The sequence below is a fragment of the Ambystoma mexicanum genome, chromosome 5q (assembly GCF_040938575.1).
Source record: "Ambystoma mexicanum isolate Mex_15411 chromosome 5q, UKY_AmexF1_1, whole genome shotgun sequence".
Lineage (NCBI taxonomy): Eukaryota > Metazoa > Chordata > Amphibia > Caudata > Ambystomatidae > Ambystoma > Ambystoma mexicanum.
The window spans coordinates 739,622,206-739,644,199 of record NC_090933.1 but is presented as its reverse complement, the minus strand read 5'-3'; the positions used below and the strand labels follow the sequence as shown (position 1 = coordinate 739,644,199).

Here is a 21,994-nt window from a genome sequence, read left to right as displayed (position 1 = left end):
TTTGTCAGAGGATGACCAAGAATCCCTCCATTTCCTCTCAGCCGCCCTACACTTACATTTACGTGTAGCTAGGTCGGAGTCATACCAGAAATTGCATTTGGCTTTTGACTTGGAGGCGGGGAGAGAAGGTGGCAGCAAAAGCCTCAACTGACACACGCTTCATGGGCCGGATGTCCGAGAAGGTAGTTGGCAATGTTGGGGTAGGCTTGGCTTGGGTGGAAGAGAGGGAGAGATGAGAGGAGAGGAGGGAATGATCATAGGAGTTCTAACCCACTTTCCCACTTTTCACCAACATCCTTTGTTTAGAGACCACCACCCTAAACCTTGAAGACAAAATCCAAGAATGCTCCCCTAAAAAGAAAAAACGATATCAGAAAAAAAACATATGCCTGTTCACAAACAGGAGTGACCACTATAGTGTAGCCAGAACTATTCAATGGTAAAACATCTGGGCAGAACTACATAGTGGACATAAGGTTTGTTTCATCCATCCCCAATTTCTGCCCAAAGGCTGGAAGGGAATCTTCTGGAAGGAAGTACAGTGTATACATGACCATACATAGGCTTACCCTAGGACCAAGATACCACTGATCATTCTGGGGAAAGAAGTGTGGATCCCAGTGGCAATATTCCCAACTTACCGGCCCAGTTAGTCTTAGGAAGTGACTTGCCCCAATTCAATCAACCATGGAGAGACTAAAAGCTTCCCATGTAGCTCTACCATGTCTAGTGTGATGAAGAAGAGGATCAGGAGTATGATGATTATTCCAGAGGACTGGAACGAACGGTCTAGTCTTTCACCATATTTAAGTGGCACAGAGAAATACAAAAACATAGAGGGAAATCAAGATGGAGCGAGCAGTCCTCAGCGAGGAAGCTGGGCAGACGCCTACCTAGCGTACCGGGAACTGAAGTAGGAGATGCTGTGCACAGAGCTGAGCAAGACCAAGAAAGCAGGCAGAGGAAGAGGTGCTCCTGTGTGCGCTGCCCAAATGAACCTATGGGCATCCTGATGCCTGGTAAGCTGCCTGGAAGTGAAGCCCTGTACCGCGAATGTAGAAGGGGCTGGGGGAGTGGCCACGAATGGGAAACCAAAGAGAAACTGATTGGGGGAGATACCGCCGATCGAAGCAAGCAACTTAACGCTACTGGAGCCCCAGAAGGAAGTACTGCTGCCCTGAAGGTGTGCACCAGAGAGACAGGTACGCAGGCAGAACTGAAGGTTCAGAAGGTCTAGAAGGTGTCGGAGAGCAAAAGGAACAAGGGAGTGCGTGGGTCTGGCACACAGGAGAAGCTGAGAGAGTGCAAAAGGGGGCCTATGTTTGGCAGGTGAGTAAAGCAAGTTATTGCATCCATACAATGTAAGTCTGGGACGTGCACCCATATGAAGACAAGAGATTGAGAGGGTCTGGAACCCTAAGCGAAGACAAGAAAGTATGGAAGGGAGCATATGCTTGGCAGGAGAATAAACAAAGCTATTGCAATGGCACACTGCGAGTTTGGGACACGCACCCACAGAGGAATAAGAGAGAAACGGGGTCTGGGACCCTGAATAAAACAGATACGCTACAGAAAGGAGCACCTGCTTGGCAGGCGAATAAACCAAATCATTGCAACAGAACATTGTGAGTCTGGGTACCCCACCCATATTAAGCTAAAGAATAAGAAGAGAGGAAAGGAGGAATCACCTAGAAATCTGGGACTTTGATTTGGTAGTACATTTTGTGTTTTGGACCATTCAAGATATTGCAAGCATTTCTCTTGGCAAGAGTAATCATGACCACTTTACGTTGGAAGAAACCAACCCTGCACAGTTAATTTTTCTTTTTTCGTGTTAGGGACAGAAGTAGGGTTTTGTTTTGACATCTTGAAGTATTCCTTAGTTTCATTTGAGGCTGGGAAACCCCTCCTGGTATTTAGGGATAGAGAGGCATGTTTCCAACTGTTTTATTGGTTAATAAAAATGTATAGCCAAAGATATGCCACTTTTATGCCCGAGCCTTCCTTCTGCACCCTTATAAAAGGCATACCAGAAGAAGATACCCAATTGAGAGAAGACACACTAAACACAGAAGATGTTTTGAATGTTGATGGATCATCAGTGATAGATCAGGAGAATGGCCAGAGGCACACAGGGTGAGCAGTAGTGAGATATGTGAACAAACAATAAGTTGAGTATCAGGGTGTGACACAAAAAAGATTGCCTGCATATTGTTCCGCGCAGGCAACAGAACTGATGAGAATTTTAAGAGGTCCAATTGGTTCCCCATGCAACATGCACCACTACTGTCCAGATTAATTGATACCCTGAAATGCCCCAGCCGAGTGGCCATTGTAAACTGTTTCACTCATACTAATATGCATCTGCCAAACAGGCAGCATATTAACCATATCCAGAAGAAAAGAAGACCCTGATCATTGCCCTACAACAAGAGCAGTTATCAGAACTGTACAGTTCATTGTCCATGGCTCACATAGCAGAATTGCAGGAGGGTTCCCCATCATACGAAAAGGCCCTTTGGGTCAAGAGAGAATATGCATGGTCACCCACAGACCTATTATGGAGTCAAAGTGTTACAGGTAAAATACTGATACCGTTGAAAATAATCACCATAGCCAGGGAAAAGCTAAATTACCCCACCCATACATCTAAGCAGCATAGTGCTGCAGATATTATGGTAGACTGGTTTGTCCCGAACTTATCAGAACATGCAGAGAAATTCATGGCCAACTGCACAACGTGTCACTTGTACCACACACGTCACACTTTGAAGACTTTGAAAGCAACATTGCCCCTCCCATCAGTGCCCTTCAAGGAGCTCCAAATTGATTTTATTGACATGATGAACAGATGCAGTACCTTTCGTTATATGATTGTTGTTGATTGTCAATTTTCTTGATGGCTTGAGGCTGGCCCCTATGTCCATGCGGACACCAAATTGGCTGCAAATGTTTTGTTCACATCAGTATTTACAAGATGGGGAATATGTGAAAACCTGAGATCTGACAATGGACCCCACTTTGCAAATGATCTCTTTCAAGAGATCACTAAACTAGTGGGCATAAGACAAGTTCTGCTCAGCATACCATCGACAAGCCAACATGATACATCGGCGAGATCTCTGCTGCCAACCTCTAATCACCACCAATAAGCAGCGCAGCAGACCAGAGGCCCCATTCTTGCAGGGCACCGTGGCAAACCCACCCAGCCATCCTACCAACACGATCTTCTGAAAAAGAAACCCGCGCCATTTCCATAAAGCAACGTGGTCAATGGCCCCCACTTTGATTGGCTGATCTGCCCCATGTAAAGAGGCGGAGTCAATCGTCAGGCGGAAGCCGGCACCAGGAAGTGCGGCACAGAAGGGCTAACGAAAAGGGCCTGTTTGAGCCTGTCCGTGATGGGCCGCCGAGTAGCCTCCTGCTTCTACACTATTGTAAGTACACTCTTGTGAACCTTTGTGAAGCACCTCATTGCTATATATAACGCCTGCAGCAACCTGATTCTGACTAAGCACTGCATGCTCTAAACCTGCCCTCACACAACACTGTGTACCTCGGAAACTTAGACGTATACATGACGATGCGCACCAGCCACATTCGCAGGGATGGATCGCAGTCCTTAATACTGAACATTGCTAAAATGCTTTTCTCTGCAATAATTTTGTGTTGATCTGCATGCACTGTAAGACTGTGATCATGCAGGTCTAGGAACCTGGGAAAAGCCAAGAGAGTGCAGAAGGGGCCATATGCTTGGCAGGAGAGTAAACCAAGCTGTTGCAAGCCTACAGCGCGAGTCTGGGACTCACACCCATATGAAGACAAGAGATTGAGAGGGTCTGAGACCCTAAGAGAAGACAGGAAAGTGCAGAAAGCAACATATGATTGACAGGAGAGTAAACCAAGCTACTACAACAGCATACTGCGATTCAGGGACATGCACCCACACATGAATAAGAGAGAAAGGGGGTCTGGGACCCTGAATAAAGCAGATACACTAATGAAAGGAGCACATGCTTGGCAGGAGAATAAAACGTCATTGCAACAGAACAGTGCAAGTCTGGGACCCAAACCCTTATGAAAGCTAAAGAATAAGAGGGTCTGGAACCCTGAATGATACAAAGACAGTCCATGAGATGACAAATGTTTAGCAGGAGAGTAGACCAAGCTGGACGTACACTTGGCAGGAGTGTGAACCACGCTCAAATGGTCATCCATCGCAAGTTTGGGATTCAACCCAAAAGAGAGTTTGAGAATGAGAGGGTCGAGGACAATTAAGACAGGAGAGACTGTTTTATGAAAAAACAATGCTTGGCAGGGAAATACACCAAGCCGGTATTATAAATAATTATGAGTCTGGGACTCACACCCTTATGAGGACATACATTGCTGTGGCATTTACCTGAGAAGATACAGTGTCTTTAGGACCCAAAGAAAAGGAAAGTAGAAACAGAAGAAATCTAGGGGAAAGGAGCAAACCCGTGAAATCTGGGACTTTTACTTGGCAGAACATTTCTTTTGTTTTTCAGACCACCCAAGACATGAACACTTTACTTTGGAAGGAACCAACCATGCACAGTTAATTTAGATAATTAGCGTTAGGAACAGAAGTAGGATTTTGGGACAAGACAGTAACAGACATTTTGCTATGACATCCTGATGTATTCCTTAGTTTGCTTTGAGGCAGAGAAACCCCACCTGTTATTTAGGAGTAGAGAGGCATTTTTCCAACGCATTTATTGGTTAATAAAGGTTTATAGACGAAAATATGCCTCTTGTGTCCAAGCCTAATTTCTGCACCCTTACATATGGTGTCAGCAGGGGTGGGATGGTGCCTGGTTGACACAAGGTGGGGGCCCCCAAACCTAACCAGAACCATTTCTAGCCACACTTTCATAAAGGATTGAATCAAGTCTATTTCATTTTTAGTGGATTAAATGCACAAGACGGAAGTAGGTCTAGCCCCTCTCTAAGAGGCTGTGACCATCAAGGGTACCGCTAAAATAAAACTTTAAACTCGCCCGGTACCCCGAAAGAACAAATGGAGTTAACCCTCTCCAGTACTCAGTGGCATAGTGAGACCTCTGACCCCACTATCGAACACCCGGGATTAGAAACTGATGAACACTCCTATGAAAGCAGTAATAGGTTGGGACTTACATTCACTTCTTTAACCTCCCAATCCATTTATCAGGTTTGGAGGAACGTTGAGGGAAATAGCTGCAAACTACTAAGTCCCTATGACTGTCAGATCCCTGGGAGGGAGAAGCTAATACTCTGCTTAGACTTTCAGGTCCATGTACCCCCTGATCTAGTTGCTTATTTGAGAACGAGACAGAAGGGAGGGCTGAGAATCCTACTACTCTTTACCTGTGGTCACAACATCTAGGTCATAATCCTGCATTTTTTGACAACACTATTAACATCCAGAGGGGGGGAATAGTCAGGTATTTCAGTTATGAAGTCTCAAAGGAAAGTCCACATAACATCCTAGAAAACTTATCCCATGAGGCTAGGACCAAAGGAAAAGGTTTTCATCACACAGAAGTGGATCTGTGTCCCATTCTAACTAGGAGTAAGATCATGCCATGGGCGAGGCCTTATGCAAAAATAGCAACCTTTCGAATTGCCTAACCTCTTGGGAAAGTTCTTCATCCCGAGTAGAAGGCATGAACAGGTCAGGAACTCTATCTCCCACCTTGAAAACCCGGGAACACAGACACTTATCAGCAACAATAACCTTGTGGTGACACATACTGTGGAAAGGTACGAGGGTCAGCTCCTCTCTCACCAATAGTAACATCCCAGGACGGACCCGTGGAGAGCTCATGTTGGGAACCCAACCAGGTTGAAGACAACCATCCCCTAACCAGAAGCTTTCCTCCCATTCCAAATAACAATATCCGTGAGGTACAGGAAACCTTACAGACACTCAAAAGCCCTCCTTCAGAGGTCTAAGACCCAGATACCAAGAAGAAGAGGAGGAACGAGATACATCTATCCGAAGGACACCCCACAGTGATTTCCAGGGATTGGAGACACCCGATAGACCTAAAGGTAGCAGGCTAGGCTCTGAAGTTGTTGTGGTAGAGGATGAAAAAAGAGAAATACCATTCATTATACTTTCATCCCCTACCATAGACCAGAAGTGCTTCTCCTGTAGATACGTTGGCCACCACGCAAGACATTGTCCTCTGAATGTCTTACCTTGACAGTTATTAATATCTGAGGAGGAAGACCCTATGGGTGATCTAAGTCCCAATAAGATCCGGGAAACCAAAGTATGATATGATATGATATTTTATTTCTATCGCGCTCGTCGACATGTGTTTCACAGTGTGGCAAGGAAGGGGAACAGAGGAGAACGAAACAACAATCTTACTAGGCCCAGTGACATTGGAACGCGCAAGTGCATGGGATAGGTGGAGGGGGATGGGAAAAGTGCATGGAAGGGGGAGAAGTGGAAAGTGCAGAGCAAACTTGAAACAGATTAATAATAAATAAATTAATAATAAAGGCAACAAAACAGTGGTAGTACAGCCAGCAAGTGTCAAGTGCTGGGTGTAAGGCAGCAGACAGGGTAGGTCTGATAAGTGCAGGAAGAAAAGGGGGGGCTGTATGGGTACATATACAGACCCCAGTTCAAGGAGTGGCCCAGAGGGAGTGAGGGAGGGTGGCAGGGTGAGCAGGTACCTGGGCCCGGAGGACAGAGGGTGGCCAGCTGCACAGTGCCAAAAGAGAACAGATCAGCAGGGGGAGGGAGAGCGAAGGCAGAAGCAAAGAGGAAGGTCTTGAGGTGCTTCTGAAACCAGAGTTGGTTCTCCTCAAGTTTTAGAGTGGCAGGGAGGCTGTTCCAGATGGAGGCCCCAGCCGAAGACAGAGATCTACCCCAAACCCGTTTGTTTGACCCTGAGGGAGTTAGAGGTAGAGGAGCGAAGAGCTTGAGAGAGTAGGTATTTGCGGAGGGATGGCTGAAGGTATTTTGGTCCCAGGAACCAGAAAGCCTTGTGGACAATGCACATGGTTTTGAATGTAATCCTTGCATCCACTGGGAGCCAATGGAGAGATTTCAGAGCTGGAGAGATATGATGCCAGGGCTTGAGGCCAAGGACAAGTCTCACAGTCCTGTTCTGGATTAGTTGCAGAGGGCGGAGAGTAGAGGCAGGTCGATTTAGAAATAAGCTGTTACAATAGTCCAACCTAGAGAGAACCAGAGCTTGGGAGATGGTGAGCTTCTGGGAGAAGGAGAAGAAAGGCAGAATAACTCTGAGGAGGTACAGTAGGAAGTTTGACTTTTTAGAGACATCAGAGATGTGGGTGGATAAATGTGGACTCAAAGATGACCCAGAGGTTCTTAGCCTCACAGGTGGGGGTAGGGGGAGGGCCAAGGGAGGCCGGACAGAGAGTGAGGGGAAAGGATGGTGAAGGTGTGCCAATGAGGAGGATCTCTTAATTGCTGGCATTCAGACAAAGATCATTGGCGGAACACCAATCTCGAATGGCAGTTAGACAATCAGAGATGAGAGAGGGAGAGGAGGTGGCCTTGGACAGCCTGAACATGAGTTGAGAGTCGTCAGCGTAGCACTGGAAATTTGAGCAGAAAATGGCAATGCAGTGGGCGAGAGTTGCCAGGTACTGGTTGAAAAGCCTGGGCGAGAGGTTAGACCCGTGGGGAACACCACAGGTAGAGAGGTAGATAGATGATAGGAAGGATCCAAGTTGGACCTGGGAGGGTCGATCAGAGAGGAAAGAGGTAAGCTAGACCAGAGCCTGATCAGTGATACCGAGGCTATCACAGAGACGGTTGAGAAGGATGGTATGGTTCACCGTGTCGAAGACAGATCGAGTAGGATGAGGACAGAGGGAATGTTACAGTCAAGGTTGGAGAGCCGATCTTCATGGATGTTCAGGAGAGCAGTCTCCTTGCTTCTGGCAGCTCTGAAGCCAGACTGGTGGTCATGGACACAGCCAACAGAATCGAAATGAAGGTTAAGCTGAGAGATGGCCAGCTTTTCCAGGAGTTTGCCCAGAAACGGAATGATGGAAATTGGGCAATAGTTAGCTGGACAAGAAGGAACAGCTGTGGGTTTCTTGAGAAGAGGATGCTCAAGGGAGTGCTTCAGAGGGGAAGGATCCTGGGGAAAAGCAGTGGTTGCAAAAATGGGCACGGGACAGAGCAAGGGTGTCAATGTGGATGATTTTAGAAGAACAGGGATGAACCTGTTTTGATGAGGCTTTCATAGATCGGACTTGTCCAGCAACTTCCTCAGGGGAGAAAAGAGGAAAGGACGAGATCTGAAGGAGGGTCAGCAAGTACAGACCGAGAGGGGAGAGGAGGGGCAGGTGAGGAGAGGGTGGACAGGATGTCCTGGGTTTTTGAGATAAAGTGAGAGGCAAGGGCATTGCAAAGAGCCTGGGAGGCAACAGGAGGGGTAAAGACTGCAGCAGGGTTGGCCAGCTCCTTGCAGATTTTAAAGAGTTCGGCCGAGATGTTAGATACCACAGAGGAACCAGCTTGAATGTGGACTCTCTTCTTGGTGAGGACAGAGAGTCGGTATTGCCTTTGGAGCAGGTGACAGGCCAGTTTGTCAGAGGATGACCAAGAATCCCTCCATTTCCTCTCAGCCGCCCTACACTTACATTTACGTGTAGCTAGGTCGGAGTCATACCAGAAATTGCATTTGGCTTTTGACTTGGAGGCGGGGAGAGAAGGTGGCAGCAAAAGCCTCAACTGACACACGCTTCATGGGCCGGATGTCCGAGAAGGTAGTTGGCAATGTTGGGGTAGGCTTGGCTTGGGTGGAAGAGAGGGAGAGATGAGAGGAGAGGAGGGAATGATCATAGGAGTTCTAACCCACTTTCCCACTTTTCACCAACATCCTTTGTTTAGAGACCACCACCCTAAACCTTGAAGACAAAATCCAAGAATGCTCCCCTAAAAAGAAAAAACGATATCAGAAAAAAAACATATGCCTGTTCACAAACAGGAGTGACCACTATAGTGTAGCCAGAACTATTCAATGGTAAAACATCTGGGCAGAACTACATAGTGGACATAAGGTTTGTTTCATCCATCCCCAATTTCTGCCCAAAGGCTGGAAGGGAATCTTCTGGAAGGAAGTACAGTGTATACATGACCATACATAGGCTTACCCTAGGACCAAGATACCACTGATCATTCTGGGGAAAGAAGTGTGGATCCCAGTGGCAATATTCCCAACTTACCGGCCCAGTTAGTCTTAGGAAGTGACTTGCCCCAATTCAATCAACCATGGAGAGACTAAAAGCTTCCCATGTAGCTCTACCATGTCTAGTGTGATGAAGAAGAGGATCAGGAGTATGATGATTATTCCAGAGGACTGGAACGAACGGTCTAGTCTTTCACCATATTTAAGTGGCACAGAGAAATACAAAAACATAGAGGGAAATCAAGATGGAGCGAGCAGTCCTCAGCGAGGAAGCTGGGCAGACGCCTACCTAGCGTACCGGGAACTGAAGTAGGAGATGCTGTGCACAGAGCTGAGCAAGACCAAGAAAGCAGGCAGAGGAAGAGGTGCTCCTGTGTGCGCTGCCCAAATGAACCTATGGGCATCCTGATGCCTGGTAAGCTGCCTGGAAGTGAAGCCCTGTACCGCGAATGTAGAAGGGGCTGGGGGAGTGGCCACGAATGGGAAACCAAAGAGAAACTGATTGGGGGAGATACCGCCGATCGAAGCAAGCAACTTAACGCTACTGGAGCCCCAGAAGGAAGTACTGCTGCCCTGAAGGTGTGCACCAGAGAGACAGGTACGCAGGCAGAACTGAAGGTTCAGAAGGTCTAGAAGGTGTCGGAGAGCAAAAGGAACAAGGGAGTGCGTGGGTCTGGCACACAGGAGAAGCTGAGAGAGTGCAAAAGGGGGCCTATGTTTGGCAGGTGAGTAAAGCAAGTTATTGCATCCATACAATGTAAGTCTGGGACGTGCACCCATATGAAGACAAGAGATTGAGAGGGTCTGGAACCCTAAGCGAAGACAAGAAAGTATGGAAGGGAGCATATGCTTGGCAGGAGAATAAACAAAGCTATTGCAATGGCACACTGCGAGTTTGGGACACGCACCCACAGAGGAATAAGAGAGAAACGGGGTCTGGGACCCTGAATAAAACAGATACGCTACAGAAAGGAGCACCTGCTTGGCAGGCGAATAAACCAAATCATTGCAACAGAACATTGTGAGTCTGGGTACCCCACCCATATTAAGCTAAAGAATAAGAAGAGAGGAAAGGAGGAATCACCTAGAAATCTGGGACTTTGATTTGGTAGTACATTTTGTGTTTTGGACCATTCAAGATATTGCAAGCATTTCTCTTGGCAAGAGTAATCATGACCACTTTACGTTGGAAGAAACCAACCCTGCACAGTTAATTTTTCTTTTTTCGTGTTAGGGACAGAAGTAGGGTTTTGTTTTGACATCTTGAAGTATTCCTTAGTTTCATTTGAGGCTGGGAAACCCCTCCTGGTATTTAGGGATAGAGAGGCATGTTTCCAACTGTTTTATTGGTTAATAAAAATGTATAGCCAAAGATATGCCACTTTTATGCCCGAGCCTTCCTTCTGCACCCTTATAAAAGGCATACCAGAAGAAGATACCCAATTGAGAGAAGACACACTAAACACAGAAGATGTTTTGAATGTTGATGGATCATCAGTGATAGATCAGGAGAATGGCCAGAGGCACACAGGGTGAGCAGTAGTGAGATATGTGAACAAACAATAAGTTGAGTATCAGGGTGTGACACAAAAAAGATTGCCTGCATATTGTTCCGCGCAGGCAACAGAACTGATGAGAATTTTAAGAGGTCCAATTGGTTCCCCATGCAACATGCACCACTACTGTCCAGATTAATTGATACCCTGAAATGCCCCAGCCGAGTGGCCATTGTAAACTGTTTCACTCATACTAATATGCATCTGCCAAACAGGCAGCATATTAACCATATCCAGAAGAAAAGAAGACCCTGATCATTGCCCTACAACAAGAGCAGTTATCAGAACTGTACAGTTCATTGTCCATGGCTCACATAGCAGAATTGCAGGAGGGTTCCCCATCATACGAAAAGGCCCTTTGGGTCAAGAGAGAATATGCATGGTCACCCACAGACCTATTATGGAGTCAAAGTGTTACAGGTAAAATACTGATACCGTTGAAAATAATCACCATAGCCAGGGAAAAGCTAAATTACCCCACCCATACATCTAAGCAGCATAGTGCTGCAGATATTATGGTAGACTGGTTTGTCCCGAACTTATCAGAACATGCAGAGAAATTCATGGCCAACTGCACAACGTGTCACTTGTACCACACACGTCACACTTTGAAGACTTTGAAAGCAACATTGCCCCTCCCATCAGTGCCCTTCAAGGAGCTCCAAATTGATTTTATTGACATGATGAACAGATGCAGTACCTTTCGTTATATGATTGTTGTTGATTGTCAATTTTCTTGATGGCTTGAGGCTGGCCCCTATGTCCATGCGGACACCAAATTGGCTGCAAATGTTTTGTTCACATCAGTATTTACAAGATGGGGAATATGTGAAAACCTGAGATCTGACAATGGACCCCACTTTGCAAATGATCTCTTTCAAGAGATCACTAAACTAGTGGGCATAAGACAAGTTCTGCTCAGCATACCATCGACAAGCCAACATGATACATCGGCGAGATCTCTGCTGCCAACCTCTAATCACCACCAATAAGCAGCGCAGCAGACCAGAGGCCCCATTCTTGCAGGGCACCGTGGCAAACCCACCCAGCCATCCTACCAACACGATCTTCTGAAAAAGAAACCCGCGCCATTTCCATAAAGCAACGTGGTCAATGGCCCCCACTTTGATTGGCTGATCTGCCCCATGTAAAGAGGCGGAGTCAATCGTCAGGCGGAAGCCGGCACCAGGAAGTGCGGCACAGAAGGGCTAACGAAAAGGGCCTGTTTGAGCCTGTCCGTGATGGGCCGCCGAGTAGCCTCCTGCTTCTACACTATTGTAAGTACACTCTTGTGAACCTTTGTGAAGCACCTCATTGCTATATATAACGCCTGCAGCAACCTGATTCTGACTAAGCACTGCATGCTCTAAACCTGCCCTCACACAACACTGTGTACCTCGGAAACTTAGACGTATACATGACGATGCGCACCAGCCACATTCGCAGGGATGGATCGCAGTCCTTAATACTGAACATTGCTAAAATGCTTTTCTCTGCAATAATTTTGTGTTGATCTGCATGCACTGTAAGACTGTGATCATGGAGGAATGCTTAGCCTTGTTATAAATACTAATAACGCTGTCTCTCGCCTATATGATACTTATTCTACCTCTAGCCTCTACAATTCGTATGTATTACCATTGCACTACTAGCAGTTTCATGTAAGAACAGGCTAGGGGTGGTTAGCACACTAGCGCATGATTCTAACCCGTGTGAGCAGCACTCCAGCATATCTAGCCTATATTATCCATAGTACTACTGTAAAGTTCACATGCTTGCCCGACTTAGCAGATCTGTATTACTGATAGCTTAGCACTCCTAGGCTACTCGCTACACGAGCTTTCGATTGCATCCAGCCTGCTATGCCCGGTGTTACTGCTAAGTATTTTAGATGCTACACACTTAGCATAACTGAGTTTTTGTAACTTAGCACATTAAGCTAATCTGTGTTCCTAGTAGCCCATTATACTTCCTCGTATACAGCCATCCTCAAGTAATCTGTGATTTACACACCTAACCAATTGGGCATACTGACAGTTCACTGCATTCGTGGACTATGATCTGCTTTGCCATTGACTGAACGCTATTTTTAATTTCGTGCACTCCCCGTAATTAACCCAGAACACCCACGCTTTTTAGTTCCTCTGATTAATTCAGACTCTCTATCTGCCCACCAAGCATTAGACCCATACCTAGCATAAGTTCACTAAACCTAACCTTGGCATACCCCTACTCAGCCCCTCCTCATCGTCAACACAACTATGCTAGCTTGGCTATTCCTTGGCATGTTCCCCTTTTGTGCTGTACCCAACAATACGCCATGCACAGGTAACCATTTCCTGATTTTTAAAAATGGCCTTACCAGACAGGCATGCCGCAGACACCATCCCATACCATGCCCAATGTCATTCCTCTCACCCATGCCATCATTCTCAACTAACCCTGAACAAGCCCACAACACCAGCATTACCACATTTTCTCCTCTGAGTTAGTATACACTGTTTAACCAAACAGTAAACCTCACTCACCAACAATAACCCAATAGATACCTCCGCTATTGTTGGAATCAACAGAACTAGTCGCCTTAGATCACGCACCAAGCCCCTGCATTCCCATCTCTCCTTCTCACCCAGAACACTCAAATCTCCCATTCACAATGACCTATATCAAAATAAGAAATATGAGATGCCCTTTGCCGCGACCACCAACAAAAATACATACTCTTCCCAGCCCCAGTCACCCAAGAGCGGCACAACTGCTACTCCTAAGCCACCGACCAGCCTGAAAAGCGCCCTTATTAATGCCCGATCACTAGGAGCCCATGCTATTGAAATTCATGATCTTATCATTGAACAAAACCTTGATCTACTGATTATTACAGAATCCTGGCTTCACCAAGCCTCATGACTCTACTCACGCTTGCCATACCTCCTGATTATAGTATATTTAGAAACGACAGAACCCATACCACAAGAGGAGGTGTTGCTATCATAGCACAGAACCACCTACAACTTAGACCCAGCCCCATTGAAGAAATCTCAGGCTATGAACTCTTGCTAGTTGAACTCGCCATGAATGACAAAACCACGATTAACATCGTAGCGATATACAAAACACCTAGCTCCAACAGCCATCCTGAAATAGACATACCACTACTGTTTACACCTATCATTAAACCCAATACTAAATGTATTATCCTTTGAGACTTCAACCTAGGATTCAATGATGACAAAGACCACAGAGCTGCCTCACTACACCTAGCTCTTAAGGATATGAACTTCACCTAATTGGAGAAGAGGCCCACACATGTCAAGGGTAGAATCCTGGATTGGATACTGTCACTTAACACTAGCCTAACCATTGGACAGACCACCACTGCATAGAATTCACCATGATGAGCGAGGATCCCCCTCGACCGAAGACCATCCCTATGGATACCTTCGAAGCCAGAAATCCCTGCAAACTCACGCTGGAAAATGTCATCCCTATCCTTAGCAAAACTCTTGAATCTAATCTAAGCACCAGCAATGACCCCAGTATCATTGCAGACTACCATCACAAGTGCCTTACCCTCACCATCGATGAAGTTGCACTGTTGTCAACTAAAACGTGCCGAACCGACAAAGAGAACCACTTTTGGTTTGACACCCGAGACTGCCAAAGCCTTCAAGGACGCCAACAAAAACTATAAAACAGCCATCATCACCCATAAAGCTAATGGATTCAACACTCGCATCAGCAATGCCTCATCAGACTCCAAGAAACTTTTTACCATTCTCAAAGAATTAGAAAGTCCCACCCCAAGTACAACCCCCATCAACTCCAGCAAAGAAGGGTGCACCACTATTCAAGATGCACTGTCTGCCAAAATTGTCCTGCTACAAAATAAAATCTCTGCCAAAAAACTGGCTCTAGTTGATAAAATCACTGTCACGCCTAATATCGTGCCTAACCTCCCTTAAAAACCTAATTCCTCTTTCCATTTCTCTATGGTTACTCAATAAATGGTATTTGACACCATCTACAAACTAAAAGCCTCCAACTGAAAAGGAGACAGCGTTCCAGCCAAACTAGTGAAAGCCTGTGCAACAACCCTCACCCCTACCATGACCAACTTTATCAACTCCTCCTTTAATACTAACACAGTCCCAGCAAGCATTAAAAATGCCTGGGTCACCCCTCTCCTAAGAAAACCCTCATTAGACCCCACAGTACCCACTAATTATCAGCCAATAACAACGGTCCCGTTCCTACTTAAACTCAGACAAAATAGCTTACACACAGTTCAATCTCACCTCGAACAGAACCAACTCCTAGGAACTAGACAATCAGGCTTTAGGCCTAACCACAGCACAGAAACAGCCCTCTTGGACCTAAAAATCCAGATGGACACTATCAGGGACTCTGGGAAACTTTGTATCCTGCTGCTGCTAGACCTCTCTGCAGCATTTGACCTTGTGGACCACGACAAACTTTGCACCTCACTAGCCAATGACTTCAATTTCTCTAAAGACGCGACATTGTGGGTAAAATCTTTCCTCTCTGAACGGACATCTAGAGTGACCATAGGCAAGGAAGCTGCTGACCCCATACTAGTACCCCTAGGAGTATCACAGGGCTCGTGCCTCTCACCTACACTCTACAATGCCTATACAAAACTTCTCTTCTCTGCCCTCGACAACATGGGAGTCATCTACACCAACTTCGCAGATGACAACCAGATCCTCATACCCATAACAGGGATTTATGTCCAGAATACCCTTACCATTAATAAAATATACAGAACTGGATGGTGCTTAACAGCCTCTGTCTTAATGACGAGAAGACAGATATCCTCATTGTAGGATCACCAACTAAAATAGCAACCCTCCATTCTGACAACAACTACATCAACATAGATGGCTCTCTGATCCCAGTCCTCAAGCAGGTAAAAACTTTAGGCGTTTACCTAGACGCTAACCTCAATATGACCAAACATATCAGCTCCCTGTCTTCATCGACGGCTTACACATCCAAATTGATTGCACTAGCACCAATTCCACTGTGGAACAAGACGAGGACCCCGAGGAAAGCAGAACTGTCTTCACACATCTTAAAAGCACAAGTAGAGAACCTCAGAAGAACTTTTTTACAGGGATTTGCTGTTTGTTTTTCTCTCTTATTCTTTCTTTTTAATGAAGATTATGAATTTGGAAGGTGGGACTAGGAGCAGGAATGGGAATAATGTTATATTTGCACCAATAACCAGTAGAGATGACGTGACCAGACACAAAAGGGATGTTCAAAGGGGAAGACAGAATATATACTATTATTGCAGGAAAATGCCAAGAATAGCAATCTGTGGTACAACGGCATGAAAGAAATAGGCAGAACAAAGCATAATGATTCCTGTCATGTCGATGCACTTATTCAGCATTCAGTTGCTCCCCCAGGTTGTTCTTACCCCAGGGAGTGTCACCCTTAAAGGCACAGTGTTCAGTGCACCTTGTTCTCTGTAAAGCACAGGGGCAATTACAGGGACACACAGTCCAGGTAACATTGGAAAGAGTGGACAAGGGCTGCTGCGAAGGACAAGAGTATATAAAGTGGACAACAAAACCACAGATGCTATTAGATGGAGCACTTTTTTGGAACAACAAACGGGTGAAGGGGCAACCAGTGTTCAAACCAGAGGGACTATTGGGATATACAGAAGATGTAATAGAAAATACAAACAAGCATTGCAAAATTATCTTGAATGCTCATGTAATGTCAATGACTTTGTCTCTCAGAAAAAGAGGCATTTATTTCTCCCAAGAAGTATAAAATGCCCTATAGGAAGTAGCTGTTCAATACAGCCTATTAACAAGAACACACACTGTTTTGCATCATATCTACTTCCCGATATACAAACAGCCACTAATAGCAAGTGGCTTCAGATAGTTCGCTGGAACGTAATGAAGCTAGCCAACGCAACTAAGCATGGCCTCAATGCTGTGCGAGAAGAGCTTTGGGCAATAAGATAATGACACTACAAAATAGATTTGTATTTGACCTCACAGCCATGGAAGAAGGGGTTTGTAAAAATATCAGCCCCACATGTTGCACATATGTGCCACCTAACGATATGAACAATGGTTAATTAATCACTGCAATCAAAGCACTTCATAATTTACAAACTTGCATGGAAAAGGAAGGAGCGATTGACAGAGAATAAGACTGATTAGCTGAATTGTTTTCATGTATGCCTACATGGATAACAGTGACATTTAAAATACTCTTCCCTGTTCTGGTCTTCCTGATTTTGATCTTCTGCACATGTCACATAACAGTGGCCTGCTGTCTGTTCCGTGGTAATAAAACAAGAGTGCTTACAATAAGAACAGATGATGTCACTTCTCATTGCACATATGAAAGCACCCAGACAGATAGATGGGTTGACTATAACAAGCCAAATATGGTAAGTATTGAGTGCCCTATTGGCCCTCCAGGCACACTTTGGTTACCACCCCCAGATCCAGAAAGATACCCCAAACATTATGTACATCCCACAGCAGATGGAGATTGCAACTTTCTAGGATGTAGTCCATGAGATTATGCAAAATGGAGACGGAATCTGAGAAATGTCAGCAATGTATGGGTCCCCAAAGATGTATATGATTTGGCAAGAGTTGAGAGATAAGTAATTAATGGGTGAGAAAGTTACAGAAGTAACAAAGGGGGGAATGTTTGGAAGCAGTTCCAATGTCCCAAACATGAACATATAATTTAAGAAAATCCCTATAGAATGGATGATGGACCAGTTACAGTGCCAGTGGCCTTAGTCACAAGTGCACCTGTCATACGCTGTGCAAGCAGCAAGGGGGATGGATTTGTTTGTGAGAGCATTCCATGAAGAAATAAAGGACAGAAACATATAGTAGAAGTTACACTGAGAGTATAGATTATTTCACATAAGGCAGCAGGTAAATAGCATGCAGTAGCTCTTTAGGTTTGCAACACATTCATAAGCAGAGAAAAGTGCAAAGGGCACCACAAGTAGTTGGAAAATCTTTCCTTTATAATGTCAAGGGTAGTAGCTATACATCACAGTACAAATAGGTTTAACAGCCCCTTGACTGTATAGACTCTAGATTGCACATTCCTGAAATAGGCCCCATTGTAGAAGCATCTAGCTTCCTTGGCTACTTGAGATTATTGGCCACAGCAAAACATTGATTCGTACCTGAGGTAAAATACACTGTATACATGTTCATGTTAGACAGTGCACTGACAAATCAAGTGCCCTTAGAGGTAAGGAAGGAAGTTGCAGAGAGTTCTCAGGCCTCGAACATTGTACATCATTACAAGTAAATGTTGCAACTCAGAGCTGAAGTTTAAGCAAGCAGAGGACACCGCTTGGTGAGACTATGGTAATGCTGAGGGGGGCCAGAAAGAGCAGATCTGGTTGTTAACACACTCTGCCCTGGCAGAAAAGGGTCCCTTAGGATGGAAGCACAGGCAGGTAGTTGGGAATGGGGTTGACAAATGAACAAGAGGAACCGGTAAACATGACAACAAAGGGAAATAAGTATCTGAGTGAGGAAGGGGGTCAACTATTGAGCCATGAGTAGGTGGGGGGAGTACTCCTTCCCCCAATCAATGCTGTCCAGAAAATAAATCCAAGTGAGTTGAAGCACACACATACACTAAAGAAACCAAGCTAGAGAAGTGGTTTTGGCCACTGTATATTGTAAATGTACAGCATTTAGCTTTTTTTGAGTTGCACTGTTCCTATATTGCACCTTGCAACCAAATATTACCCATAGTCTGGTTGCATTTATAAAGCCACAATGTATTGCCAAACCTCTGCATATATTTAGTTTACAAAGCACTGTATTACAAAAATATAATTTCCATCCAGCTATGTCAACATTTTAGTTACCTGCAGGAATACATGTGATTTTTCCTTATGCTGCGTCTGAAGAAGCCTTTGCACCCATCACAGCTGTTGGCACCATAATGTTTACCAGTTGCTCTGTCCCCACATATTGAGCAAGTGCAGTTCATTCCATTGTCAGCTGAGTTCATGTTGAGTGGTTCTGATGGAGAGGTGTCTGCAAAATATAAAACAACACTCAGTCTTTAGTTATGGTTAAGCTTTGACTAACAGAGGCTAGACTTGAAGCAGGCTCTGTATGGGTGAGCACTAACCTGCCGGCAAAATGAGTTTGTGTCATACCAAACAACTAAATGCTGGTGGTTGGCTTGCCAAAATAGTTTTCGATCCAGTTTGGAGAAAGAGCTCTTCATTTGCAAGCCACAATTCTATTCAACCATCTAACCTCTGCCTCATGCTTACAAAGGCCTGATTACCTTCCTATTCCATTAAGAATTGAATTGCTACCCTACCTAAGAAAGTCATTTATTTCGAGCCTCACCATACCTTGTTCTTCTCCAAATCATCCTTCATTTGACATGTACTCTATGCATGAATGTGCTTGTCACAAATAAAATGCATAAGAAAACACAATAGATAATGCAACAACACAATACTCTATTCCCACACTGATGTTTTCCCTCTTATTTAAATTATTTATTTTTTGAGATTTGAAAGATGTCATGCCCAGCTATATAATTTCTTACTCACACTGGAGCCTCTGGCTGGCCTGTCTCTGTGGCATGCCCGAGTCTCCAGCACAGCCAGAAAGCAAGACAGTGCTCTGCAGCAGGCATGTGATACAAAGAGGCCAACTGCCCTGGTCGGTTCTGCTTGCAGGCAGCACAGGAGCTGCGGGCCAGTTTCCTTCAGAGTCTAGCAGTGCTAGACTCGGCAGATGGCACATGGGTCTCAGAGGTCTGCTGCCCAGCCCAGTGTAGGTAGGGAGAAAGGACACGTGGCTTACTATGCTGTACTCAGCTTTTACCCAAAACCTGTTCAAGAAACTCCCAGTTTAACATTCCCAGTAAGCTCCCAGTTCGATCTTCCAAGTAAACATAACATTTTTGTTATGCAAAGCCCTCGCAGGACAAGGCTGCGGTTTTGATCGACGCAGGTTAGCAGGAGATGCTGCCCGACCTTCCACATAACACGTTTGTTATGTCCACAGTACCAAGCCTATATAATCTGAGGTCCGGGACCCTCTGCAGCAAAGCACCCGCAGGACAAGGCTGTGGTGTTGAGCAACGCAGGTGTTTGGTGACAAAGGGTAAAAAGTGGGGAGTTTGCTTGCTGCTCTGCACTTCCTTGCCCTCTTCCTGCACACTCCACCCCTGCTTATGCATGCACCTCTGCCACCTCGTCCTTGCATCTTGCACGTTCTCGCCCCCTCACTTGTGCGGCCCCTTGCACTCCTCCCAGGCACCGCCCGTTGCCTCCTTGATTGCGTGGTTCCTCGCCCTTCCACCGGCTGTGCTAGCTGCGGTGCACCCCTGATTGCGTGGCTCCTCACTTCCCCCTGATTGCGTGTCCTTGCAACTCCCTGATCACGTATCCTTGCTTCTAACTGCTTCTCTATCGACTGCCATGCTCTCCTCACTAAATTTGGTAGGAAGAAGTTTAAAAAGGGCATACTGGTTTCCAATGCAGGCCTCCCTGTCGCTGGCAAATATACCAGTGTTTCCTCGAAACAAACCCTCACCAACATCCTCTTTGTTGTTCCCTCGCCAGACCTATGGACTCTTCATATAGTCTCTGTGCTGTCTCCTTTCTCTTCTTCTCCCATTAATAATGGCACCCGTTGGAAGGCCCTCCTGGCCCCCTTCCACTCCTCCCACGTCATCATTAATGTTTACCTGAATGGTACCATCTTGGTCCAAAGCCCTCAGGCCAACCTTCTCCTCTTTGATAGATGCTTCCCGCGCCTCATCAATTTCCTTTCTTCTCTTGTTGTCCCCTCCACAGCTTCCTTGCCTCCCCCTCTGTCTCCTACTTGGCTACCTTGCCCTCTCCTCCCTCCTCTTCTGCCCCCCCTCGGACTTCTTCTACGACTCTGCAGGGCCTACCTCTGATTTGTACCCATCCCCAGAAGTCTTTCAAGGATGGCAACCTTCTCCATATTTCCATTCTTAACTCTTGCTCAGCTGTCAAACAATCCTCTGACATCTGCCGTCTCCTGGAAGAACTTGACCTTGATGTCCTTGGTCTCACCGAGACATGGTTCATGGCCAGCTCTGTCACAAGACTTGACACTCTCCTCCCTGATGGCTACAAGATCCTCTCCACCCCCAGATCCAACGGTTCAGGAGGGGGTGTAGCCCTGATTTTCCCAGAGTGGATTCCTGCCTCTGTCATTCCTACGCAGGCCTCCTCCTCTTTCGAATGCCTCATCTGCAGGCTCTCTCTCTCTCTTGGCCACTCCCTTACTGTGGCTACCATCTATCGGCCACCTGGTCAGATCTCCTCCTTCCTCTTTGAGTTGTCGGACCACTCCTCCTATCACCTGGCCTCGACCACTCAACTCCTCCTCCTTGAAGACAGGAAGCATCCACCTGGATGCTTCCTGTCCTTCCTCTGGACTCATTTGCGACCTCTGCGACCCTCTCTCACCCTCTATCCTCCCCTCAGACCCGAATCACTATGCAGGGCACACTGTGGATGTTCTGATCTCTTCAGACCTTCCCCTTTCTATCTCTCTCTCCTGGAGTGATCACCTTCTCCTGTCCTTCCATCGGACCCTCTCAACCCCTAAGGGCAAGCCAACTCCAGCACTGCCACCTACCTTCTCAGTTATCCGACCTATAAAGCGTGTGTCAGTTGAGGCTTTCGCTGCCACTTTCTCACCCCCTCCCCCTTTGGCTGACTTAAATCCTGACACAGCCCTTTCCATGCTCCACTCTGCTATATCTGATACTCTTGATGTTCTTGCCGCTATCATGAGGATCCGCTTGAAACACAAAGCCTAGTGAAATTCCTAGTACGACTCAGACCTCGTCACCCTTAAATGCAAGTGCAGGGTGGCTGAGACGAAATGACGTGCCTCTGGTGCATCCTCTGAAAAACTGGCCTTCTGCCCGCTCCAAAGGCAATACCGGCTCTCTGTACGCATCAAGAAGAGAGCCCACATCCAAGCCTGCTTCTCTGCGGCATCCAACAACTCAGACAAACTCTTTAAAATCTGCAAGGAGCTGACCAATCCTGCTGTAGTCTCTACCTCTCATGTTCCCTCCCAGGCCCTCTGCACGGCCCTGGCTTCTTATTTCATCTCTGAAACTCAGGACATCCTGTCTTCTCTCTCTTCCTCTCCCCCTCCTCCCTTTACTCTCTGCTCTTCCTCTGGCCCCCCTTTGGCC

At 46.1% G+C, this 21,994-nt stretch overlaps 1 protein-coding gene across 3 annotated transcripts in view; it reads right to left on the bottom strand.

The window, feature by feature from the left end:
- Window positions 1–21,994, bottom strand: part of HNF4G (hepatocyte nuclear factor 4 gamma) — an 836,697-nt gene that overhangs the window by 312,820 nt on the left and 501,883 nt on the right. For all 3 annotated transcript variants that reach the window (XM_069621228.1, XM_069621227.1, XM_069621226.1), the window contains one exon: window positions 18,648–18,819. In XM_069621228.1, the coding sequence (XP_069477329.1) occupies window positions 18,648–18,819 (172 nt within the window). The remainder of the gene's footprint in view (window positions 1–18,647; window positions 18,820–21,994) is intronic.